Source organism: Rhinoderma darwinii, chromosome 8 (genome assembly GCF_050947455.1).
Source record: "Rhinoderma darwinii isolate aRhiDar2 chromosome 8, aRhiDar2.hap1, whole genome shotgun sequence".
NCBI lineage: Eukaryota > Metazoa > Chordata > Amphibia > Anura > Rhinodermatidae > Rhinoderma > Rhinoderma darwinii.
Window position 1 is genome coordinate 19,219,373 of NC_134694.1, and position 26,579 is coordinate 19,245,951.

The 26,579-nt window shown below is 42.5% G+C and overlaps 2 protein-coding genes across 11 annotated transcripts in view; one reads left to right on the forward strand and one right to left on the reverse strand.

Moving 5' to 3' along the window:
* TEX28 (testis expressed 28) overlaps window positions 1–26,579 on the reverse strand; it is a 210,802-nt gene that overhangs the window by 37,690 nt on the left and 146,533 nt on the right. Inside the window, exon 1 of one of the 10 annotated variants that reach the window (XM_075835444.1) lies at window positions 1,423–1,654. The exons of the other annotated variants lie outside the window; for them this stretch is intronic. The gene's annotated coding sequence lies outside the window, so the exon portion shown is untranslated. Of the gene's footprint in view, window positions 1–1,422; window positions 1,655–26,579 lie in introns of those variants that run through there. 10 annotated transcript variants of the gene reach the window in all.
* Window positions 1,302–19,028, forward strand: TKTL1 (transketolase like 1). The gene is made up of 14 exons (XM_075835436.1): window positions 1,302–1,517; window positions 5,241–5,358; window positions 11,119–11,232; window positions 12,994–13,091; window positions 13,182–13,373; window positions 13,467–13,594; window positions 13,680–13,873; window positions 14,040–14,204; window positions 14,582–14,738; window positions 14,843–14,973; window positions 15,134–15,217; window positions 15,357–15,453; window positions 17,252–17,371; window positions 18,598–19,028. Exons 1-14 carry the CDS (start codon window positions 1,411–1,413, stop codon window positions 18,768–18,770), a joined length of 1,878 nt encoding a protein of 625 aa, XP_075691551.1. The 5' UTR covers window positions 1,302–1,410; the 3' UTR covers window positions 18,771–19,028.

Consider the following 26,579-nt stretch of genomic DNA (forward strand, 5'->3'; position numbering starts at 1 on the left):
AGCTGTATAGAGGGATTATTATTAGTATATAGAGCTGTATAGAGGGATTATTATTAGTATATAGAGCTGTAGAGAGGGATTATTATTAGTGTATAGAGCTGTAGAGAGGGATTATTATTAGTATATAGAGCTGTACAGAGGGATTATTATTAGTATATAGAGCTGTATAGAGGGATTATTATTAGTATATAGAGCTGTATAGAGGGATTATTATTAGTATATAGAGCTGTATAGAGGGATTATTATTAGTATATAGAGCTGTATAGAGGGATTATTATTAGTATATAGAGCTGTATAGAGGGATTATTATTGGTATATAGAGCTGTATAGAGGGATTATTATTAGTATATAGAGCTGTAGAGAGGGATTATTATTAGTGTATAGAGCTGTAGAGAGGGATTATTATTAGTATATAGAGCTGTACAGAGGGATTATTATTAGTATATAGAGCTGTATAGAGGGATTATTATTAGTATATAGAGCTGTATAGAGGGATTATTATTAGTATATAGAGCTGTATAGAGGGATTATTATTAGTGTATAGAGCTGTAGAGAGGGATTATTATTAGTATATAGAGCTGTACAGAGGGATTATTATTAGTATATAGAGCTGTATAGAGCGATTATTATTAGTATATAGAGCTGTATAGAGGGATTATTATTAGTATATAAAGCTGTATAGAGGGATTATTATTAGTATATAGAGCTGTAGAGAGGGATTATTATTAGTATATAGAGCTGTATAGAGGGATTATTATTAGTATATAGAGCTGTATAGAGGGATTATTATTAGTATATAGAGCTGTATAGAGGGATTATTATTAGTATATAGAGCTGTAGAGAGGGATTATTATTAGTATATAGAGCTGTAGAGAGGGATTATTATTAGTATATAGAGCTGTAGAGAGGGATTATTATTAGTATATAGAGCTGTAGAGAGGGATTATTATTAGTATATAGAGCTGTACAGAGGGATTATTATTAGTATATAGAGCTGTATAGAGGGATTATTATTAGTATATAGAGCTGTAGAGAGGGATTATTATTAGTATATAGAGCTGTATAGAGGGATTATTATTAGTATATAGAGCTGTATAGAGGGATTATTATTAGTATATAGAGCTGTATAGAGGGATTATAATTAGTATATAGAGCTGTAGAGAGGGATTATTATTAGTATATAGAGCTGTATAGAGGGATTATTATTAGTATATAGAGGGATTATTATTCTACAGAGCTGTATACAAGTGATTATTATTCTCTATACAGAGCTGTATGGGGTGAGCACATGTTTCCCCCTCCTCAGCTGAGCTCATTTCCTCCGTGGTGAGGAGGGGGCGGCTCACTATAAATCCGGCCCAGTGGTTTGAAGCTTCACAGGTTGGAGGGAGAAGCATCACTATCCGCAGCATGGACACCTACCAGAAACCCGAGGACAAGGACCTGCAGGCCCTTAAAGACGTCGCTAACCGGCTCAGGATCCACTCTATCCGGGCAACATGTGCCTCCAACTCCGGGTGAGTGGATGGGGCGCCCCGTTACTCTCTTAGCTGCGAGGCGCAGCCCCCACGTGGTCTCTGGTATAGATCCTGTCATTGAAGTTCCCTGTATTCTGACCATAGCCCTGCACTATATACGTTACATGCCCCCCACGTGTCTCTGCCGTGACCCCTGCATTTACCCTCCCTGTGCCAGAGCGGCATTCCTAGCGCATGGCAGTGTGGGGGTTAAGTAGTCGTAGTGTTGTAGGTGATTGTGAGCTAAAGTGTCCAGGATGTAAAGGGTTAATGTATAGGAGCTCTGCAATCTAGACGTGAATAACGTGCAGGCCTCTGATTGCTGTAGTGAGAGGATGGCTCAAGGTCTAGAGCTCTACTACTCAAAGGGGAAATCCACTTGTGACCTGTCATTCAAGTTGGCTGTTGCAACGTAAAGTGCATCAGTCTATGAGATGGTGAAACTTGTCAAACTGTGCCATGTGTGTGGCATGTTACATTGTGTAATGGACATGAGCTGGCATTAATGTGGGGGCTTGACTGCTGATGGTGCCACACAAAGGAGGATGCACATGGTGCTAAAACTCTGACCACTGTTTCCTAGTGCATATCCCATTACCATGTGCATTCCTCTTGGGCACACGTTTGGCATAGATGCCAGGAAAGGGTTTGGCCTTCGACAACATTCAGATAGCTGCATTTAACACCATTAATCCCAGCCCAAGCGTGGGTCTAATAGATCCCCAGGATACTGTTCGGGCCAGTACTTGGGCTGTAATACAGCTGTCTTATGGCTGAATGAGTGAGACCTTATTGTACAGGAGAATGGAGCAAGATCCGGGTTCGCAGGACTGTTCTAGCTCCCGCTATATCTAACCACTTAGACTGTGACTTCCCCCTCCTCTGTCCGTTATTCTAATCTTTGTACAAGTCCTATATAATAGGCTGGAGTAAGGTGATCCCACTGTCTGTAGGATGGTGCAATTCCACAGTGGGAGGCTCTGAGCTTGACATCTGGCCCATTGTCTATAGGGTCTAGCTAGTGGACTTTTAACAAGGTCAGAGGCCACTTATGTGCAAGCAAACCTTTCCTCCTATAGTGTGTTGTAGCCCTGTCAGGATGGAGTTAAATATTATCCTCTGTCCTTGGCCTGTGGATCAGACGATGGTTGTGGAAATGTCTCGATTCTTTGCCCATACTTACGTTTTATGTGATATTTGCCTTATTATATAGAGAATGGAGATTCTAATCAAACTTCAATGTGAAATCCACTCAAGGGGGTTTCTCAGATCACGTTTGGCAATGATTCCTCCTAATGGTCAGACCTAAAAGGATCCCCACTGGTGTAACTAGGGGTTCATTTATTATTTCAATAGTTGCTTTATTACAAAAATCTAGAGTATTTAAAGGGACGCTCCTGCCAAAAGTTATACTGTTACGACTAGTGCGGAGCGTGACAGAGTAATCTGTTTGGTGTGCTCTGTATCCCTGTCATGCACCTCCCCCTCAGCCCTTGCTCTAGCTGACTTTCTTAGAAACAGTCCATATGTGGCCCTCTAAAACCTGCCTGTTCTTGACCCTAGTGGGGTCTCCGTATGCTGGAATTCCAGTGTCTTATAAAAGTCTGTCAATATATAAAAAAAAAAAAAAAGTTGTTGTCCCCAACCGGTGATCTTCAAAATCATGGTTTATACTTAATGTAGGTTTATCCATCAGTATTTACTCTAGCCCCATATAGATGTGTATGGTGTAGGCAACCAGCACCTCCATTTGTTGGGGATTGTTTGCTTGATTGCTGTATAAGACACGTGCCCCTCCACAATACACCTAGTGGATTATGTTACTGTTGGCTGACCCCGCAGTCTAGGCCCCATGCACACGACTGTAGAATTGGACTCGCATTATGGACCCATTAATATCTATTGACCATGGACCCCTCCCCGTATACTCGTGGGAAGGTGTCCGGGCCATAGAAAGCCTCCGCACAAGATGAGGCATGTCCTGTCTTTTGCTCTTCACGGACCGTGCTCCCATACTCTATATGGGAGCACGGCCCGCAAATGTGGCCGGCAGTGTCTGTAATCATGGACAGTGATTGTGTGCAGGGGGCCTTACAGAGTAGTTGGCATTTGTAAACAATTTAAATGGCCTCTGATCACAGCAGTGCACGTCCTCTGTGGGGGCTGATGGGACTCCTGTTCTATCATTTACAGTCGGATGTTTAGGGCTCCTTTAGGACCCATGCACATGACCATAATTTATATCTGCTATTACGGATCTGTAATTGTGGGTAAAAATATAGATCCATTAATTTATATGGACCACTGATCCCTTCCCAAGTATTTACAGGTAAGTGTCCTAGCTGTAAAAATTACCTGCAAAAAGTAGGACATGTCCACATTTTTTTTCTTGAATCTGTGAACCGTGTTCCTATCATTTTATAATGGGAGCACGGTTCACAAATGCGGTTGACAGTCCGTGCCCGTGAGCACCGGCCGTGTGCACGAGGCCTCAGTCGGAATATTTTAATGTAGTCCAGTCTTGATACACTTGACTTGCTCCCCTTTGATTGGAGGATCTGGCAGCTGTTTAGTGGGTGCACTTACTACTTATTATAAAGTGCTCTTTAAATGCCCAAAGACTGTTCCTAAAGGGAACCCTAGGTAAGGGCAGCGTTTTACATGGAGAGGTCAGTTCTCCTATTTAGCCAAATGGCACAAAAAATACTGTGCCTCTTTGGCTAATAGTGGCAATAAAGGAAAACACCAGAGTCCGGTGTATTTTAAGTTATTGACGGCTGGCTGCTGTTTTTCTGCATACAGATCAGCCCGCCAGTCACTGCCAAGAGGGGCAGGGGGAGTGCTCACCGGATTTATAACTGGTCTGGTGTAATCTTTAATCGTTACTATTATACAAAATGGCACGAGAAAAGTTCTGTTTAATAGACCGAACCTGCCAATGTAATCCCTAACCTAGGGCAGCATGTTGTGGTAAGTCACTCTAAGGATTAACAGATGTGGGATGTGTCCCATATTGTATGTCCCCCTGTGATAAGGTGTCTGATATGTCATAGGTGCAGGTGACTCTATCACATGTCTGATCTCATACCACTGCTTATTTTGGGAATGAGGGGTGTCTATAGAGCTCTTAAACCCTTCTATCACTGCTCGGATTTCTAAGCCATCACTGATGTGACTAACTCTTTCCAGAAAGCTCTGAGCAGTGTCCAAAGTGGTTTAAGAGCTCTAGGGCCCCTCATTCTGGGGGAAAAAAGTGGTGCTATGGAATCGGACTTAAAAAATGTGATCGGCTCGCATGCACCTATGATATATCACAAGGGAAATATAATTATGGTACCGGCTTCGTTTCCCCTGTGAGGGCATCTGATGTGTCGTAGGTGCATGTGAGCTGATCAAATTTTTGAAGTGTGGCCTCATAACACCGCTTATTTCCAGAATGAGGGGCCCTATAGAGCTTTTAACCCTCTCTGGCACTGCCTAGAAGTTTCTACAGAGGGAAATTTACATCAGTGAATATTTAGAAATCTCTGGGCCGTGCCAAATGGGTTTCAGTTGCATTTGTTCTGGAAATCGGTGGTGATCTTCTTGTTTGTCTCCTATTGGGAGATCGCTTTGACTGGACCTACGCTTTTAATCAATGCTGTGCCTTGAGCATCATTTTGTCTTGTGTCTTGTATGTAGTCCTGATAGTAACTGTGTAATGTGTTCTGCTCCTTGTGACAGGCATCCCACATCCTGCTGCAGTGCTGCTGAGATCTTGTCGGTTCTCTTCTTCAACACCATGAAATATGACGCAGCTGACCCCGGAAATTATAACAACGACCGTTTTGTTCTATCAAAGGTGAGGACAATTGTGCCAGCTGCTGGTATTGTGACCCCCCCCCCCCTTCTCCTCACTGATCACAAAATCAAAAGGGGCACATCCTCTATGAAGTTTTACCAACTCCATGCTCGTCCCTGCGCTGTGTATGATATTAATCAGCCACATTTACTACGATTAACCCCTTCCTGACATTTGCCGTAAATATACGTCATGGAAAGCCAGTGCTTCCCGCAAAATGTTGTATACTTACGCCAAATGTTTGGCACCGGCTCAGAAGCTGAGTCGGTGCCATCATCGTCGGATCTCAGCTGTATGTTACAGCTGACATCCGACTTTAACGGCGGGGACCGAAATTAGCTTCGATCCCCGCCATTAACCCCTTAAATGCAGCGCTCAAACACGATCGCTGCACTTAAGGTGTTTGCAGCTTATCGGAACCCCAGCAATGAGATTGCCAGGGTTCCGGTGGCTGCAATGGCAACCGGAGGCCTAATACTGGCCTCCCGGTCTGCCTAGCACCGCCGCCGGTCAAGATCCGCCCGGCGGCGGAGCCTGATCGGCTGCCGGCAAGATGGCGCCGGGTCAGGAGCTGATCCGGCGTCATCAGCGGTGGAAGTCAGCTGTACTGTACAGCTGACATCCACCTGTAACGGCAGGAACCGGAGCTAGCTCCGATCCCTGCCATTAACCCCTTCGATGCAGCAATCGAAAGCGATTGCTGCATCGTAGCAGTTACTAGCAGATCGCCAGCCATGTCAGGCAATCGGGACTGGCGACTGCTGTTATGGCAACAGGAGACACAATGGTCTCCTGCTCTGCCATTACGGAAGCCGATTTAGGCCCTGCCGGGAGGCGAAGCCTAGTCGGCTTGCTGTCAATGAATGACTGACAGATCTAATACAGTGCACTACATAGGTAGTGCAATGTATTAGAAAAAAAATAATCTGACCGTTGGACCTTCAAGTCCCCTAGTGGGACTTGAGAGTGTAAAAAAAAAAGTGCAAAAAATAAAAGTTTGAAAACAATAAAAGTTTCAAGTAATCAAATAAAACACAATCCCCCTTTTACTCTTATCAAGTCCTTTTATTATTGAAAAATAATAAACCATATGTATTTGGTATCGCCACGACCGTAACGACCTGAGGTATCAAAATATATTATTTATTGCACGCGGTGAACAGCGTAAAAAAAAACGTTACCAGAGTTTGTTTTTTGGTCCCTTTGCCCTACAAATATTAGAATAAAAAGTGATCAAAAAGTCGCACATATCCAAAAATGGTACTTATAAAAACTATAGCTCGTCCCGCAAAAAACAAGCCCTCATACACCTCCGTCGACCAAAAAATTAAAAAGTTATGGTTCTCACAACTTGGCGACAGAAAAAATACATTCTTTTTACAAAAGTAATTTTATTGTGCAAAAAGTTGTAAAATATAAAAAAGTGCTATAAAATAGGTATCGCTGGAATCGTACTGACCTGCAGGATAAAGTTCACATGTAATTTATAACGCATGGTGAACGCTGTATAAAAAAAAAAAGAAAAAAGCTGTGCCTGAATTGCATTTTTTTGTTTACCTGGCATCCCAAAAAATAGGATAAAAGGTGATCAAAAAGTTGCATGTACCCCAAAATGGTACCAATAATAACTACAGCTCGTCCCGCAACAAACCAGCCCTCATACCGCTACGTCTATGAAAAATAAAATTAGTTATGGCTCTAATAAGTCAGGAAATAAAAAATATGCAGTTGTGCCCGAGGGGAACATTCCTTCTGTTTCAAGAGGCGATTTATCAAGGACCTAAAATTAGGGAACCAGGAACGGGAGAGCCCAAACATATCCGCTGGAAGCGCCGGTCCCCGTATTATACCAGGACAACACTTTCGCAGCAAAATTCCCCAAACTACAAAGGTGCGGAGTGTGGACCAAAAGGGGGATAAGAAATGACACCATTTATCAGTGCGACACCGGCCTGTGCAGAAAGGATTGCTTCACAGCGTAACACACACCTATGGATTTTTTTTTTACCCTATTCTACCACCTGACTATGCCCCTTATATACTTCGCCCAGCTTACATGTACCCCCACATTATAAATGGAAACACCAGTAATACTCAAACAAATATAGTACCAAGCAAAATCCGCTCTCCAAAAGCCAAATGGTGCTCCCTCGGCTCTGAACCCTACAGCGTGCCCAAACAGCAATTTCCTTCAACATATATGGCATCGTCATACCCGGGAGAACCCTTTTAACAATTTTTGGGGTGTGTCTCCAGTGGCATAAGCTGGGCATGACATATTTGCCACTGAATGGCATATCTAGGGAAAATATAAATTTTTAATTTGCACCATCCGCAGTGCATTCATTTATGGAAACTCCTGAGCCCTGTCATATGTCCAGGCAAAAGATTAGGGCCACATGTAGTGTGTTTCTAAAACCAGGAAACACCGCATAATAATTAGAGAGCTGTCTTGTTATGGTGGCACAAGCCGGGTACCACATAGTGGCATATCTATGGGAAAAAAATCCAATTTTCACTCTGCAACATCGAGTGCACACTAATTTCTACAAAACACCTGCAGGGTTAAAATGCTTACTACACCCCTTGGTAAATGCATTGAGGGGTGTAGTTTCCAAAATGGGGTCACTTCTGGGGGCTTTCCACTGTTTTGGGCCCACAGACACCAATCCAGCAACATCTGCACTCCAAATGGCGGTCCTTCCCTTCTGAGCCCTGCCGTTTGCCCAAACAGCAGTTTATGACCACATATGGGGTATTGCCGTACTCGGGAGAAATTGCTTTACAAATGTTGGGTTCTTTTTTTTTTTTCCTTTATTTGTTGAGAAAATGAAAAAATTTGCGCTAAAGCTGTCTTATTGAAGAAAAAGGACTGTTTTTATTTTCACTGCCTAATTCTAATAAATTCTATGAAACATCTGTGGGGTTAAAATGCTTACTACACCCCTAGATGAATTCCTCGAGGTGTAGTTTCCTAAATGGAGTCCCTTTTTGGGCATTTTCATTGTTTTGTCCCCTCAGGGGCTTTGCAAATGTGACATGGCCTCCGCAAATCATTCCTGCTAAATGTGATCTCAAAAAGCCAAATAGTGCTCTTTCCCTTCTAAGCCCTGCCGTGTGTCCAAACAGCCGTTTATTACCACATGTGGGGTATTGTTTTACTCGGGAGAAATTGCTTTACAAATTTTGTGGTGCTTTTTTTCTCCTTCAGTCCTTCTGGAAATGAGAAAAAATTAGCTAAACCTACATTTTCTTTGAAAAAATGTAGATTATTATTTTCAGGGCCTCCTTCCAATTTCTGCTTAAAAAACTGGTCAAATCACTCACTATACCACTAGATAATTTCCTCAATGGGTTTAGTCTCCAAAATGGGGTCACTTGTGGGGAGGGTTTGCACTGTTTTGTCCCCTCAGGGGCTTCGTAAATGTGACATGGCCTCCGCAAACCATTCCTGCTAAATGTGGACTCCAAAAGCCAAATGGCACTCCATCCCTTCTAAGCCCTGCCGTGTGTCCAAATATCCATTTATTACCACATGTGGGGTATTGTTTTACTCGGGAGAAATTGCTTTACAAATTTTGCGGTGCTCTTTCTCCTTTAGTCCTTGTGGAAATGAGGAAAAAAATCGCTAAACCTACATTTTCTTTGAAGAAATGTCTATTTTAATTTTCACGGCCTACTTCCAATAATTTCTGAAAAAAACCTGTGCGGTCAAAATGCTCACTACACCCCTAGATAATTTCCTTGAGGTGTCTAGTTTCCCAGATGGGGTCACTTTTGGGGGATTTTTACTGTTTTGTCACTGCAAGAGCCCTTCAAACCTGACATGGTGCCTAAAATATATTCTAACAAAAATAAGGCCCCAAAATCCCCTAGGTGTTCCTTTGCTTCTGAGGCCGGTGCTTCATTCCAGTAGCATGCTACGGCCACATGTGGGATATTTCCTGAAACTAGGCAACAAATATTGAGTTGCATTTCTCTGGTAAAACCTTCTGTGTTATAAATAAAATTGTATTAGAAATTTATTTCTGCAAAAAAATATGAAATTTGTAAATTTCACCTCTACTTTGCTTTAATTCCTGTGTAAAGGGTTAAGACATTTTCTAAATGCGGTTTTGAATACTTTGAGGGGTGAAGTTTTTAAAATAGGGTGACTTTTTGGGGGTTTCTAATATAGAAGGCCCTCAAAACCACTTCACAACTGAACTGGCCCCTATAAAAATAGCCTTTTGAAATTTTCTTGAAAATGTGAGAAATTGCTGCTAAAGTTCTAAGCCTTGTGAGGTCATAGAAAAATAAAAGGATGTTCAAAAAACGATGCCAATCTAAAGTAGACATATGGGTGATGTTAATTAGCAACAATTTTGTGTGGTACAACTGCCTGTCTTACAAGCAGATACATTTAAGTTGAGAAATGCAAATTTTTGAAGTTTTTCACAAATTTTTGGTGTTTTTCACAATTAAATACTGAACATATCGAGCAAATTTTGCCAGTAACATAAAGTGCAATGTCACGAGAAAACCATCTCAGAATCGCTTGGATAGGTGAAAGCATTCCGGAGTTATTGCTACATAAAGTGACACATGTCAGATTTGAAAAATGAGGCTCAGTGAGGAATGTCAAAAGTGGCTAAAGAGGGAAGGGGTTTCCAGGGATCTTAACATTGAAGGCGATCGTTTTTTATTTTTTAAAACACAATATGGTGTCGTTTTTCATCCGGAAATTCTCTTCAGCACACGGGGCTTATATGCTGTGTGCTTCTACGCAGTGTATCCACCCTGTTAACGTAGCCTAAAAGCACACCGCGTATCAGCCCTGTTTGCTGCCGGGAACTCCGGACGAGAAACCGCACCAAATTGTGGTGCAGTTTTCCGGGCAGAAAGTCCATTACAGCCTTGGTATGACCTTTTATCCCTGTGATTGGCTGCAGCGGTCACATGGGATGAAACGTCCTACCAGGAAGCTGGCCCGGGGGAAGAAACAAATTCTGTATACGTTTTTTTTTTTTTTTGTTTTTTTTTTCTGAGTTGCGTTTTTCTGCTGCAGAATCTCATTGAGATTCCGCTGCAAAAAACTCCTGTAACAAGTAAGCCGCAAATACAATCGCCACGCTGCGTAATAAAGCTCTGCACCGCATGTCAATTTCTGAGGTGGTTCTTTTTTTTTTTTTTTTTTTTTTTTTCAGCTGATCATTTATGCAGCGTGTGGAGATTTGTTCTAGCTAATCTACTTTGTGTGAATAAGGCCTAATACCGTAGCAGCAAACGTGTTTAACGTCCGTGAAAATCACACATCGCACGGACCTATGTTAGTCAATGGGGCCGTTCAGACAGTCCGTGATTTTCACGCAGCGTATGTCGGCTGCGTAAAACTCACGACATGTCCTATACTTGGCTATTTTTCACACATCACGCACCCATTGAAGTCAATGGGTGAGTGAAAATTACACGCAGCACACGGAAGCGAATGGCGCAACAGATAAATAAAGGAAAAAATAAAAGCACTTCCTTCATTTCTTTTTTCTAAACATCAAAACAGCGTATCATAAGGATGGCATATGCGTGAAAATCACGCAGCCATTCACTGATGACACACGGAACTGCAACGCACGCAAAACTCACACGCTCATGTGAATCCGGCTTTATGCTGTGGATTTTCCACAACTAAATGAGTTGCGTAAAATCTGCAGTATTTCCGCTGCGTGTGAAGTTGCCCTTAGTCAGGATTCAGATGACTAATATTATTTTATTTTTTTATAGGGTCATGCTGCGCCCATCTTGTATGCCGCATGGGCAGAAGCTGGTTACATCAAGGACTCGGACCTTCTTAACCTGAGGAAGATTGACTGTGATTTAGAAGGACATCCTACACCGGTGTGTACCTTACATCTGGAATCCTAAATTTTACTTTTTCCTTGGGTAAACCCTAGGTTATGATTAAACCCTGTTGCCTGCAACGTGTGTGCTAGGCATCATATCGAGGTGGCTGGTTGCAGTTTGCCTAGCCACAGCTGGCACACGGCACTAACGCTGGCCATAAACTTCATATGTATGGAACCACATTTAGCAGTGTGTATAACTCAATATAATCTAAAATGTTGAATAACTTTATTACGTTACTGATCAAGTTCCTTAGTTAGTCTAGTCCAGACCTCCTGTCATACGTTTTGTAGTAATTTTTTTTTTTTTTCCATTCAGTTTCATAAAGTTAAGCAGCTTTGCAGATGGTTGCTTTACTGCTTTCATGTGGACTTAAATGGAGAAATGTTAATAGCAGAATTATATTTTAGGAATTAAACCAGAAATCCATAGGACCCTGAGCTTGTGTGAATATCAATGCTCTAAAAGAGAAGGCAATAAAACCTTGTGCACAGAACTAGCAGGGGCTAGACCACCTATATTCAGTCAGGATAGGGCTGCACGTCTCGTGCAGCCAAAGATCGCTGTCGCCCTGCATCGCATGTAATAAATAACCTGCTGGTCGCAATTCATTCACTTTAACCACAAACTGTGGGTCAGATGTGACAACATTCACTTTCATTACCAGCGACAGTGATCTTTGGCCACGTGACATGTGTAGCAGCCAAAGTCACCATGCAGTGCTAGGCTAAAATCCCCATCCTAGTAATGAGTGGGAGGCATCCTGCTTGTGACTCTTTTTGTAAACCATTTATATTCTACAGTTTCACAGAACACATTTTGTGGCATAGATTTCCTCTTTTTTTTTGTATTGCGTGATTTTAAATAGTCTGTATATATGACGGGTTACTTCTGACCATCTGAAGGGGGAGTCACAGGATGAGAAATGAATTAGATGGATGGGAGCCCCACCAGTCACTAGCATGGGTTACAGAAGTCCCCTGTTCCTCCGCACTAGCACATTCAAGATGAGTTGTATGGAGCGGCAGTGTGAGCGCACTCACTACTGTTTCAGTATTTCCCATAGAGCTGTATGGATTGGCAGCCTACGCCACTGCTCTTCCATAAAACTCATTCTTATAATGGATATATTTTGGCAACCTAATATTTGTCACCCATCCTATGGTTAGCGAAGTGTGAGTAGGGAAAACTTCTAAGCAGTTAAAGGGGTTTCTTTTCACGACTACCCCTTTCCATAAACTAATAGAAGCTCTCTGCCCTCCCACAATGACTCCATAATCACTAAGTAATAGCGGACCCAGCCTATTCATGTTACATAGACTACTGTTTATTTGAATGGCCACTTCTTAATAATACACTTCTATGTATGGTCTTTAGGGGGCACAATAAACCATAAGTGTATCGCCTACTGCACACCATACAGAAATGCTGTGGAAATCCAGCAATGTGGCTGAAAATTGATCAAATATTAGTCGCATGCTGCAGAACATTTTCCGCATCTATATCCAAGTATGTTGTCAATTTTCAAATCCGCAGCATGCTCCTTCTGTTGTGGATGTTAAGCCATTTCAATATAGAAGGGGTGAAACCAACAGCAAAATAAACACTTATCAAGTGCCGACTTTGCTGCGGAAAAATCTTCATCAAATCTGCTTTTTTTTTTTTTTTTAAGCCAGCTGTTTAAAGATGAGATGACCTTGCTTGTAGGCATTTACATGTATGTGACTCTAATACTGAGACATGTTCTTCTATCAGAAACTGCCATTTGTAGATGTTGCCACTGGCTCATTGGGACAAGGACTAGGGGCATCGTGTGGCATGGCTTACACTGGGAAGTATTTTGACAAGGCCAGGTAAGAACTGTCTAAAAGGAAACATATTAGCCAGAAGAAATCCCAATCCAGTCTCTCCATTGTATATTGTCCTATGTATTTTCCCCACAGTTACCGTGTGTATTGTCTTCTGGGCGATGGAGAATCCTCTGAAGGAGCTGTGTGGGAAGCCATGGCTTTTGCATCTCATTACCAACTAGATAATCTGGTGGCTATTTTTGATGTGAATCGTCTGGGGCAGAGCGAGGCGGCTCCTCTTCAGCACAAGACCGACATATACAGGAAGAGATGTGAAGCCTTTGGGTAAGTTGCCCCTCAACCAGCCACAAACGCCTACCTGCACCGACCAGTACCTGATACCACAATATTGCATCGTTGATTCTGATGTATTTGCAGGTGGAACACTTATATTGTAGATGGCCATAATGTGGAGGAGTTGTGCTGTGCCCTATGGCAGGCTGCCAATGTGAAGGATAAGCCCACTGCGATCATTGCTAAAACCTACAAAGGAAAAGGCATTTCTGGTAAGTAACAATGGTATCTACTTTTTTTTTAGGCTGGATGCAGTTTTGTGGTAGGCTAATTATAAAAAAATATTTTCCCCTTAAGGCGTTGAAAATCAAGATAACTGGCATGGGAAACCAATGCCTAAAGACAAGGTAGAGTCGATCATCAAGGAGATCCAGGATCAAATCCAGACCAATAAGACTCCGATCCCTGCAGCTCCAGTGAGAGATGCTCCAGAGGTTAACATTGCTGACATCAAGATGCCAACACCACCAAGTTACAAAGTTGGTGACAAGGTAAGCGATGCAGATGTAATGTAAACACAAACTATTCTGTACCCTTCAATATGTGTAGAATTCGCTTTGTATGTTTTGGGGTTCTTTTCTCAACTAAAATCTCCCTCCTTGGCATCCTCTTGTGGATGAATTAACAAGGACACTGAAATGGAGTTCTTTCTTGCAGATCGCAACACGTAAAGCCTATGGGCTGGCTCTTGCTAAACTAGGCCATGCTAACAGCAGAGTTGTTGCCCTTGATGGAGACACCAAAAATTCCACTTTCTCCGAACTCTTCAAGAATGAGCATCCTGACCGTTTCATTGAGTGCTTTATTGCTGAACAGAACATGGTAAGTCCTCTTGACTAGTAGTTAAGTTGCCATAAAGAAGTTTTCTCCCTCCAGGTATATCCTAGCCATATGTCGTCAATGTAACTGGTTTCTGATCGCAGCATTCAATGCGTTAAACTGTTACCGCTAATCCTGGCCATTAGAGGGGTGTCGGGTGTATATGGCGCTGGCTCAGACTTTGCCACTATTAGGGTGCCATATTAGTTATCGCAGCTGCAATAACTGCAAGCTGCGACACACCAGCACGGGGGGACAGACATTGGAAGTTGGTGTAGTTAAAGATTATACTGTACATGTGATATATACAATTTCTATGAATAAGGCTAGTGCATGGGTTATTACTATTGCCTGTTCTAATGCTATTTCTTCTCTTACAGGTGAGTGTGGCTATGGGCTGTGCTACCCGTAACCGCACTGTGGCTTTTGCCAGCACGTTTGCAGCTTTCCTCAGCAGGGCCTTTGATCACATTCGCATGGGAGCAATTTCTCAATCCAATGTGAACTTATGCGGCTCCCACTGTGGTGTTTCTATTGGTGAGTGGTCACTTTGCTTCAGAAAACTGCTAGAGCCATACAGAAGTCAGGTCATGTGAATGATGGGTATTTGACCTCTCTGTACATTGTTTGCTGTGTTCCAGGTGAGGACGGTCCCTCTCAGATGGCTTTGGAAGATATTGCCATGTTCCGTGCTATTCCATCTTGCACAATCTTCTACCCCAGTGATGGTGTATCCACAGAATATGCAGTCACTCTAGCCGCCAATACCCCAGTAAGTGTCTCCCTCTGTATGTGTAGAACTACTTTGCTGTGTTGCACTAGGTTGAAGTCCAAAAACTGAAGGCAAAGTTCTGTAATTAAGAGCAGATCTACGTACCAGGAACATGACTCCTTGGCTCGATAAGTGTGCTAACTACAACTTTCCGTTGTAGGGCATTTGTTTCATTCGTACCAGCCGGCCGGACACTGCAATAATCTACTCTCCTGATGAAAAGTTTGAAATTGGCCAAGCAAAGGTAAAATCCTAAGTTCTTGTATTGCAGTTCTTTATGTACCTTTTTTTTTTTTTTTTTTTTTTGTATTTTGCCATCAAAGCCTTGGATCTATGTTCTAGGACCTCTTATCTTATGATAAAATGTTGTTCTTGCCATACAGGTTGTACGTCAAAGTGATACAGACAAGGTCACAGTTATTGGTGCTGGTGTCACTTTACATGAGGCGCTGGCAGCTGCAGATGAGCTTGGCAAACAAGGTGAAACTTTCTAACTTTTGTATAGGTGTGTTGTCTGAGTCACATGATGAATTAACTGGGGTTTTTTTTGTTTTTTTTTTAAAACCAGTTTTATTAACAATTTTCACATTTTCTTACAAACATTTTACAAACATTTCACACAGGTTGCATCATGAGTGCGCAGCACTCAACTATCATTAAATTAACCTTGAATTAAATACAACATAACATCACATACAAACATGGCATAAGTGTCGATCTTCATATAGACCGAAAACACTACTTCCCCCATCCCCGACACGACTTAGGTCATCAATGAGTATCTACTTATCATTTATTCCCTGACTAGATCAAAGTTGCAAACCCCCTAAAGTGCCTGCCAAGAGCTGCGTATAGTACCACTTTGTGTGCCTGAAAGGCGTAACAATTTCCACTACCTCGGCTGCTGAGCACTGCGATTCTATGAATATTTGCCATTTAGCGAATAGCTTCTTGGTTCCCGTTTCCTTCCGTCTTTCCACCTCCACCCTCAAGAACTAATAACTGTTTCAGACGAGACACAATCAGGTCTAACCCCGGCGTGTCTGTTTCCAGCCATTTACTCAGGAGGCATCTCAAGGCCACCAGTAAAATCGTGTGCACCAGCAGGGGAGGTGATCTCACCCCTCGAGCACCCTCTTCCTCCGGTGGCCGCGCCTGATGGAACAATAGTGCTTGAGGCGTCATTGGGAGGTTCGTTTTCCAATGATCCGCAATATATTTGTGTACCATCCCCCAAAATCACTTCGTATGAACACACCCCCATACTCCATGCCATAAATTCGTCAAGGGTGTATTGCGTTTGGGACAACACGTAATGCGGTCGGAAGTATTGTGAAGGCAAAATATTAAAGCCATATATAGCTGAATGCATCAATTTAAAATAGGTTTCCCTCCAGCTCTCGTTTATAACACTCTTCCGTACCGTCTCCCAACCCCTCAATATGATCTCACCTATACCTGGATCTTGAGTCCACCGTTCCCAGACTTTGAAACTAACCCTTGATTGTGGACGAACAAAACCATCTCCCAGTGCTCTATACAACCCTGAAATAGTCGCACGCCCAGTGAATTAATTGGGTTTAAGGAGGACCTGTCACCTCTCCCGACATGTCTGTTTAAAAAAAAATAAAAAAATTATAACTCGTCTGGAGCACTTTTCTTAGAACTCTGCATTGCGCCATTCCTCTGTTACTGGTATTACCATTGGGCAGGTTTCTACACACTGGCACTGTGCAATTATTGTCTTGTAGGCACACGCCCTATTGATAAGGGGAATTGTAACGCCCAGTTAATCGGGTTATTCCTGATGGAAATTTGTGAACGGCCTAATACAGAATTTGTTCTGATAAATATTTGCAAATCTTTGGCTAGAACATCTGCTGATTCCTGTGAGCAGTCGCCATAAACTTGTGTTTGTAGCCTACTATGTGTGTTTCAGAAATATGAATTGCTAATCTTTAGACTAATGTAACATTTCTGTATGTGGTACTAGTCGCTAGAAGCAGCATTGGAAGATGAATAATATACGCCTTAAAGCTGCTGCTTTTAATTTATGTAACAATCTTGAGGATGTATTCACATGGTGCAGTGTGCTGTGCAGCCAAAAACCTGCTCTGCAAATTCATGTGAACTGCACCATGTGAAAGAACATTGAGTCCCAGTGTGCCTGGCATTGTGGTGTCCTAACAGCTGGAGTCACTAGTGCATTATGTTCATGGTTGGTTTTTTTTTTTTGGTTTTTTTTCCCTCCCCTAACTGGGCTTTTTCTGTTCTTAAGGTATTAACATCCGTATCATCGATCCATTTACCATTAAACCTCTGGATGCAGCGACTATTGTATCAAGTGGTAGAGCTACTGGTGGACATATCATCACTGTGGAGGATCACTACAAAGAAGGTATTACTAAATGTGAATGCTTAAAGGATATGTCCAGGTACAGACAACTGATGACCTACTGACAGGATAGTTCAGTTTGTGATCGTTGGTGGTACGACACAGGACCCCGCATTGATCAGCTGCCTCCAGATGTTATGCGGAGTTAGGAGCCGGAAGCAGTCGGCTCTGTATACTGCACCGCAGCCGGCTCTGTATACTGCATCGCACCCATGCTCCTGTTCACTTGACATGGGGCAGAACTGCAGCTTGGCCACTACTCTGGACCAGAGCCGCCTGCTTCCGGCACGGACATCTGGAGGCAGCTGATCGGTGCGGGGTCCTGTTGTTGGACCATTGATCATATACTGCTAACCTGTCAACAGGATAAGTTATCCAGGCCCAGACAACCCCTTTAAAGGTTATGTGCACCTCCTTTTAACTTTACTTTTTGAGATGTACCCTGTATACATAGAAGCTGTATTTTGCAGTCAGCTGATGGTGCAACTGAAAGCTGGTCCTGTGTTTCAGACATCTTATCCAGCTTTAAGCTGAAAGTAAACTTTGTTTAAAAGTTCCTTAAAATCCCCAAACTTTGTTTTATTAAAGAGTTCAAAGGTGTACATGGCCTTTAAACTCCCTCACTAACTGGGTTGAAAAAAAACAAACCTGTATATTGTCATGTAGACTTCCACTTCCCAGATCTCATATCCCACCGATCTCTGGGTGGGAATATCCCATCTGTCTACAGTAAAGGCCTGTTTATATTTCTAACGTTACAATGCCTGCAGCAGGTAATCGTGATGCCGCTAGTTTGTCAGTGGTTTGCAACATCTGGGTGTGTAAAGGCCTGATAGACCAGGAATTTTAAAACTGGGTCTAGCATTAGTTTTAACGCAAACATCTGTCTATAATGCCTGTCTGGTCACTTTTTATACCAATTTAAAGTGCGTGTTTAGACTATTATAATGTACCAATCTATTTAGGAGTTTGACAGGATATTTGGTTGGTTCTCAAGTGTCCCTACAGTTTCTAAGATTGCAGTCTTTAGGTGGCGCGCTTGTCAGATTATGTGTGGTACTGTGGCCCCTTGTTGTGTTTTGCTTACATCCTCCATGTGATGTAATCAAGAGATGGGGAGGGACAGCTGCATCCACCGCATGGGAATCTTATGGTTTTGTCATTTTAATCTCTTAGCTATATAAAATGATGTGGCTTGTCATGTAGTAATTTCCCCCTCCTTTCTCCAGGTGGCATTGGGGATGCTGTGGCCGCAGCTGTAGGAGGAGAGCCCGGATTTATTATTCAGAGCCTTGCCGTCAAGGGTGTACCCCGTAGCGGGAAACCTACTGAGCTGTTGGAAACATTTGGCATCAGTGCGAAATTCATTGTGGAAGCTGTAAAATCTAAATTTGCAAATTAAGACCGGACCGTCTGCCATAAAGCAGCTCATCCTTCTGTGTAACGCACTGTTCAGCTGTCTGATACTAGCGCGTGTAACTGGCACCAAACTCCCCCCGACATGTCTGCTACCTCAGTGTAAACTTGTTAACAATTCTGACCTTTCCATACCGCCATGTGACACTAGCTGGTTTCTAGAGTTATTCCCAGAATTCCATTTTTTTTTTGGTTTTCTCTTCTGCCACCGAGCACTTAACAATAAAGAGAAGTCTGATATAAATCTCGTCTGTTGTAGATGTTTTTACCTGAAATATTTTAAGTTACAGCCGTAGTCAAATTATGTTTGAGTAGATATTGGCATTTGTCGTGGCGACCATAGGTTGGAACGGGCAGTGCTGCCGTGTTTTTTTTTTGTTTTTTTTTTAACACTTGGTTTTTCATAAATTGATGGTAAAACCCACACTGATATTCTTCAGAAGTTAACCAAGGGTAAAACCAATCTGGCTACACTACCTGTTGTAACTGCACTGGAGAATTACAATAGTTTGAGGTAAATAAAACCACCTCCGGTCCTACATAACTTGGTGTACAGCTGGGCATACACACTAGGTTTACTAAATGTAGGTATGAGGGTGGCACATGTGGGTGAAGAAACAAGGATTGCACATGCTGGATAAAACTTGTGATCCTATATTCCCCAGGGATATAAGCGCTTCCAGAGGTATAGCTGTGATCCTTTGGTCAATACAATACCTACATCTCTGGAGCCTGGAGATAAACATTATCTGGCACCTTAAACAACACCTTAACCCCTTCCCAACATTTTTTTTTTTATAATTATATATTTTTATTTTTTCCATATGAACAAGAACATACATGGTATCAATTCAATATAATATAGAGTATAAGTCATGACCGGGGTAGTGTGAAGTTACAACATGTTGCACCTCAGGAATGACAGGAATATCATACATTTCACAGTGATCTTAAGAACAATCAGTCCTGTTAATAACTAATACTTTGGTATGGTGAAATCCCCTTTTTTTTTCTATCCGTCATCTTAACTCTGCTTTCGTAGGAATGACACGAAAAATTAACCAACATCTACAATACATATGACAAGACAATGGCGGGGGGGGGGGGAAGGAAGGGAAAGAAAAAAAAAAAAAAAACAGAACAGTATCCTGGTTTGATCTGGGTGCACTAGCGCAGTTATGAACTAGTGTTGTGTTCAGGGTGGTCTAGATGAATCAAATGCATCCCATGGTGACCAGACTTCTTTGAATCGTGCTAAGCTATTATTCATAGAGGCTGTCAAAGACTCCATTCTTCTGACCTCCCTTATTCTTAAATATAAGTCAGCAACTACAGGGGGATCAGTTCTCTTCCATCGCGCCGAAATGAGACACTTAGCTGCTGTGAGCACATGTAATAATAATCTAGAGGAGACCTTACTGAGCCCTTTCGGCGGTACATTAAGCAGGAAAGTTAGCACAGACAATGGAACCCTGACCCCCAGCAGTGTCTGGAGTAAACCCGCAACCTCTCTCCAGAAGGGGCGAATTAACCGACAGTCCCAAAAAATGTGAGGAAGTGTCCCCCTCTCGCTGCAGCACCTCCAACATCTATCCGAAACAAGGGGATATATATATGATGGAGAAAGTCTGGGGTATGATACCAATACATCAAAATTTTATATTGGTTCTCTCTATATGCAGCGCAAAGAGAAGATTTCGCGGCTTGCGACCATATAATTTGCCACAGTGATAGGGGTATCTCCCTCTCCATGTACGTCTCCCATTTGGTCATATAGTTATGTTTTGGGATCTCATTTCCCCCTGGAGATGAGAGGATACTGTATATATCCGAAATTAATCCCCTAGTGGAGGTAGTATTCCTGCAGAGAACTTCAAAGTGCGTAGGTTTAGTAAAGCTGCTATCTCCAGGGAGAGAATTGGCAAAGTGGGTGATCTGTAGGTAACTAAAATGTGCATTGGGCGGTAACTTATATTTAGACTGCAGCGTCGAATGGCAAAACCGTTCTCAAACAGGGGTCTATTATGTCTGCAAAGTAGAACAATCCAGCTTCTGCCCACGGTTTAGTCATCCTCGCAGTGAGCCCATCCGGTAGAGCCGGGTTAAATAGAAAAGAAGTCATGGGAGATTTGGGAGAAGACAGGGGGTATAAGGTGTTAGCTAGCTTCCATATGTTTTTGGTGAACAACATGGGACCTAATAGGGATTTTGGGCAAGTCTCCACCTTTCCAGACCACAGTAGCGAATTCGGGTGAATAGGAGCTACCCACAGCTTCTCAATCTCTGCCCATTTAGTATATGCCCACCTTGAAGTCCAGCCAGGAATTCTACGAAGATGTACTGCTAAATAGTACCGATACACATCAGGGACAGCCAGGCCTCCTACTGTCATAGTAGAAAGTAGGACTGTTTTTGGTATTCTATGACGCTTCCCTGCCCAGATGTATTTCAATAAGGCTGTTTGGAACCTACGAATTTCGCTACGTGGTATAGGCACCGGGAGAGTTTCCAAAAGGTATAAATACTTTGGTAGAATAGTCATTTTCACTGCAGATATTCTACCAAAGAAGGACAGCGGGAGGGAAGACCATTTAGACAGTAGCGTATTTATTTCTTGAAAAAATGGAGAGAAGTTATTTTTATAGAGGGAGGCATATGTGCGGGTGATCTGGACACCTAGATATTTGATCCCTTCCTCTTTCCATGTATATTTAAATGTTGTTTGTAGTGTCGAAATGAGCTGCGGGGAAATATTAAGTGGCAGAGCTTCCGTCTTAGAGTTATTAAGTTTATATCCCGAGTACAGACTATATTCTTTCAATACTGTATGTAAGTTTGGTAGGGTAACTTGCGGGTTGCGTAAAGTCAAAAGAACATCATCTGCAAATAGAGAGATCTTAAATTCCCTATCTCGCACTAAAAAACCTTGGATATCTGGATTACTCCTGATACGGGCCGCTAGAGGTTCTATGCATAGGACGTAAAGCAGGGGGGAGAGGGGGCAGCCCTGACGAGTCCCATTAAAAATATCAAATCGTTTAGAAATCGCATGTGGTAATTTAACTACAGCATTTGGTAAGGTATACAATGAATGTAAAGCGGTGAGGAAGGGCCCCGAAATACCTATTGTTTTTAGTGTGGCAAAGAGGAAGGACCAGTCCAATCGGTCAAAGGCTTTTTCAGCGTCTAAACTGAGGAGCAGGCCAGGACCCCTTCCCAACATTTGACGTATCCATACTCCAAAGTAGGGGGGGGGGGGGGAGTATGGAACGGGCTCATCATACGATGCCGGTGTCGGCTATTTGTTACAGCCGACACCTCAGAGTAACTAGCGGCATCGCGCTAGAGTGCGATTCCCGCTAGTTTAACTTGCTAAATGCTGCGGTCAACAGACCTAATGAAGACTCCCCAGGTCCGCCATCTTTGTACACCTATTAAGCCGTTATATATAACGTTTTCCTCTTAGAGCATAGTAAAAAAAAATAAGTAAACAATCGGTATCGCCGCGTCCATAAGTCTGAACTATTACAATAAATGAAAAAGGGCTGCAGCAGGAAGGGGGTTAAAGGGGCGCTCCAGGACAGACTGATTGCCTAGCCAAAATGCATAGGCAATCAATGTGGGTGTCTGATTAAGTGAACAGGGTGACCTGCAGAATCAGGCACAGCAGTCTATATGTGACCTAAACTATGAAGGGTACACTGCACTCACAGGAACACTGGCCCCTTTGTTGTGACAATCGACAAACTTTAACATGTCAGTGACATGTCAGATGTTTTAAATGTTGGGGGTCCGAGCACTGAGACCACCACTAATCGCAAAAACCAAGCAGCAGAAGCGCTTGTGACTGCTTAGCTGTTTTTGGTTTTCTGGAAAGCTGATGTAGTGGTGTAAGGGCTCATAGACTTTCTATTGAGCCCATAGTCGGCTACATTGATTTATGGAAAAAGCCAAACAGACTGGCTAGGTGCTCACGTGAGCACTTCTGCAGCTTCTGACATGTCCCCCCTCCCCCTGAAAACTGCGCTTCTGACATGTCACTATGACATCAAGCTTATTGATCGTTTAGTAACACTTTAAGACTAGGCCATCAATTGTAGATGCTCTGGGAAGCCCACCTTAACAGCCTTCCAATATTCCTTCCCTGAGTACTCTTCTCATGCCCACATCACTGATCGACTAATCAACAAGTCTGCGTATTTATATTCAAATCATTCAACGGGTGCAAAATGGCAATAGATCTGGCCCTGCCTGTGGTAATTCAGTCAGTGTTTTACATGTTTCTTAGTCTGGGACCAGAAGGATCCTAAACATAGAAAAAAAGCACCGGAATATTTATACATGGAGTCCTTACAGCTCTGAATAACTCTGCAATACAGCATCCAAATGAATGTTTTGGTTTCTTTTGTGTTTTTTTTTTTTTCCCTAATGCATGTGGAATCCAACAAAAAAAAGCTGCAAACTGAGGTACAGTGGGCCTCATGCACCCCTATGGGTGTCATAGTACTGCTCCCTACAACGCTAAGGCTGTATTTATACAACATACATCAGCTTTTTACAGGAATAACTCAGTGGTCGTTACAATAACTTTGTGCTATGATGGAGGAAATATTTTATCGGTTTAGATCTACACACTTGTTTCCATGATTTGTCATGGTGTGCTTGTTTGTAAAATCATTGTGTGAATTGCAGGACGCTTATTTTTATTTGAGTCCTAGGGGACTCTAGCGCTCCCACCAGCCAGGGCTCTCACAAACTAAGCAAGGAACAATCTAAGGCCCCATGCACACGACCGTAAAATTGTCTGTAATTACGGGCCCATTCATTTCTATGGCCGACTGACCGCTTCCTGTATGTCTACGGGAGGGTGTCCGTGCTGTAGAAATCTGCCGGGGGGAAAAAAACAAAAACCTGTCGTTTTTGTTTTTTTTTTTTTTTTTTTTTATCTTTTACGGACCATGCTCCTATAATTTAAAAGCCTAAGTTTTTGCTGTGTTGTACCCACGCTCTGCCTGCTGATGGCACTGTTGCCATGTTTAGCTATGCATGCTACAGATTTAAGTAGTCTACAGCTCCGAATACAGATCTGAATGCAGCAGTATGTAATGTGAATCCAAACCACTTGCAAAAGCGCCTCCAGTCTAATAAATATATCAGATGCATCTTTTTTTAATAATGAGAATTCTTAAGGACTGTACATGAATTAAAGGATTGGATGGAAACTCTGGTAAGCACCCTATGTAGAAGTCCAAATCCCCGATGCAAAATCTTTAATATGGCCCCTAACTTTACGTGCAACTTATACTACAGAGGAACTGTTGAGCTATAAGCATTTGTACCCAGGTGCAACTACAGTCAGTGCATCTTATATACTTACAGTGCTGAGAATGCACGCAAGTGATGTCACTACAGGGGTTGTTCTTACAGGGATCTCACAATGTGGATAATGCATAAATTGTCATCACTCCATTGAAATAAACAGAAGTCCTAGTGCAAGGATCATAAATGGTGGTTTCACTACAGTGGTAATAAACAGTAACCGTACAAAGATATAAAAACTGAGGTCACAATAGTCACACCACAAACTATCAGTGATGTCACATTACAGGGATAATAAATTGTGATTGCTCACTGTAATTAAATATTCCCAATTTTAAAAAAAATGAGATCCAAAAATGACATCTTTGCATAGGGGACAACAAGAAAAAAAGGGTTGAAGAGTAACTGGCATCAGAAGTTTTGATTGGTGGGTTTCCGGGTTCTGTGATCACCACCGATCGCTGAAATGATGGAGAAGCGCTCAGCCGAGCGCAGTGCTCGTTTGCGGTAATGGGATAACTTTGGCTCTTTTTGGGGAGGCAAGGTTAGCTGAAGACTGGCTCATAGAAGTCTGTCATGCGAGCCGATTTGTAACTGACATGCAGTGGTTTTGTGGTGGGGAAACTATAGAAGCTCTCTGTAGCCATTTTGTTGCAGCCACAATCTACCCTGCACTAGCCATCATAGAGCAGACGGATCAATTTTTAAACTGATCACAATAAATCAGGTTTTTGTTGGGTTCCTGTATTTGTTTTTATGGAAAAAATAAGCAATAGAACCCCAATGGCATGGGGAAACATGAGTGTGAACAAAGCCTGATTTAACTCCTTAACGCCGAAGGACGGATATATCTGTCCTCAGCAGCTGCTAGTTCGCGCAGGACGGATATATCCGTCCTGTGATGGCGCGGGTACTGACACTGTACCCACACGATCAGCGGCAGGAGCACGGCTGTTATACACAGCCTGGCTCCTGCTGCAACTGCCGGAATCGAAGCGCGCTCCGATTCCGTCAGTTTAACCCATTAAATGCAGCTGTCAATAGTGACAGCGGCATTTAATGTGTTTGACAGAGGGAGGGAGCTCCCTCTGTCACCCGATCGGCACCCCCGCAAACAAATCGCGGGTCGCCGTCGGGTTTCCATGACAGCTGGGGGTCTAACAAAGACCCCCAGGTCTGCCTTTAGCATCTGCCTGTTAGGCGATGCCGGAGGCATGAGCTAACAGGTTGCCTGTCAGTTTTACACTGACAGGCAATAATGCTTCGGTATACTAAGTATACCAAAGCATTATATATGCGATCGGCACATCGCATAGTGAAGTGTCCTGATGGGACTTTAAAAAAAAAAAAAAATGTCAATCTGTTAAATAAAGTTGGTGAAAAAAATAAATAAATAAATTACAGTCAAAGTCAAATAAAACTACTTTTTTGGCCCAAAAAGTGGTTTTATTTAGTAAAAATTCTCTCTTTTCTCCCATTCCCCCCCATAAAAAATAAAATAAAAGTTAATCTATAAGTCCTATGTACTCCAAAATAGTACTAATGAAAACTACACATTGGCCCGCAAAAATCAAGCCCACGTACGGCCACATCCACGGAAAAATAAAAAACGTTACGGCTCTTGGAACGCGGCGATGCAAAAACAAGTAATTTTTTTCTAAAAGGGTTTTTATTGTGCAAACGTAGGAAAAACATATAAAACCTTTACATATTTGGTATCCCTGTAATCGTGCCGACCCATAGAATAAAGTTAACATGTTATTTACGCTGCATAGTAAACGGCGTAAATTTATAACGTGAAAATCAATGCTGGAATAGCTGCTTATTTTCAATTCTCTCCTGAAATAAAGTTAATAAAAGTTAATCAATATGTTTATAAGCATCTAAAAATGGTACAATTACAAAATACAACTCGTCCCGCAAAAAACAAGCCCTTATACGGCTATATAGACGGAATACAAAAACAGTTACGACTCTTGGAATGCGACCGTGAAAAAACAAAAAATAATCCTAACGTGCAAAATGGCCCGGTCATTAAGGGGTTAAAGGTGTTGTCTCATGACTACAATCCCTGAACGAAGGCCTAAATGGGGCATATGGAAATCGTGGGGGTGGGGGTGCTCAGGACACCTCCTCTATGATCCAGAGGAGTTGCACTCTGGCAGACCCCGCACATCCATGTTTTCCTGGCTACCATGAAATACTATATTTTCCTTGCAGCAACTGCTGCACAGCTTCCCCCAGCGATTTCAGCAGATATTCAAAAGCCGGTCTTAGGCCCATGCACATGATCGTAAAATCGTCCGTAATTACAGGCCCATTCATTTCTATGGACGACGGACACCTTCCGGGATGTCTACAGGAGGGTGTCCGTGCCGTAGAAACCTGCGGGAAAAAATAGGACATGTCCTATCTTCTTATTTTACGGACTGTGCTCCTATATGGTTTTCATGGCCCAGGAGCCTGGACCGCAGAA

Bases quoted from the DNA above. Each gene is read 5' to 3' on its own strand.
- TKTL1 (XM_075835436.1), top strand. From the start codon at position 1,411: ATGGACACCTACCAGAAACCCGAGGACAAGGACCTGCAGGCCCTTAAA. The intron at 13,374-13,466 runs GTAAGTTGCCCC...ATGTATTTGCAG, and splicing joins AAGAGATGTGAAGCCTTTGG to GTGGAACACTTATATTGTAG. The intron at 14,739-14,842 runs GTGAGTGGTCAC...GCTGTGTTCCAG, and splicing joins CCACTGTGGTGTTTCTATTG to GTGAGGACGGTCCCTCTCAG.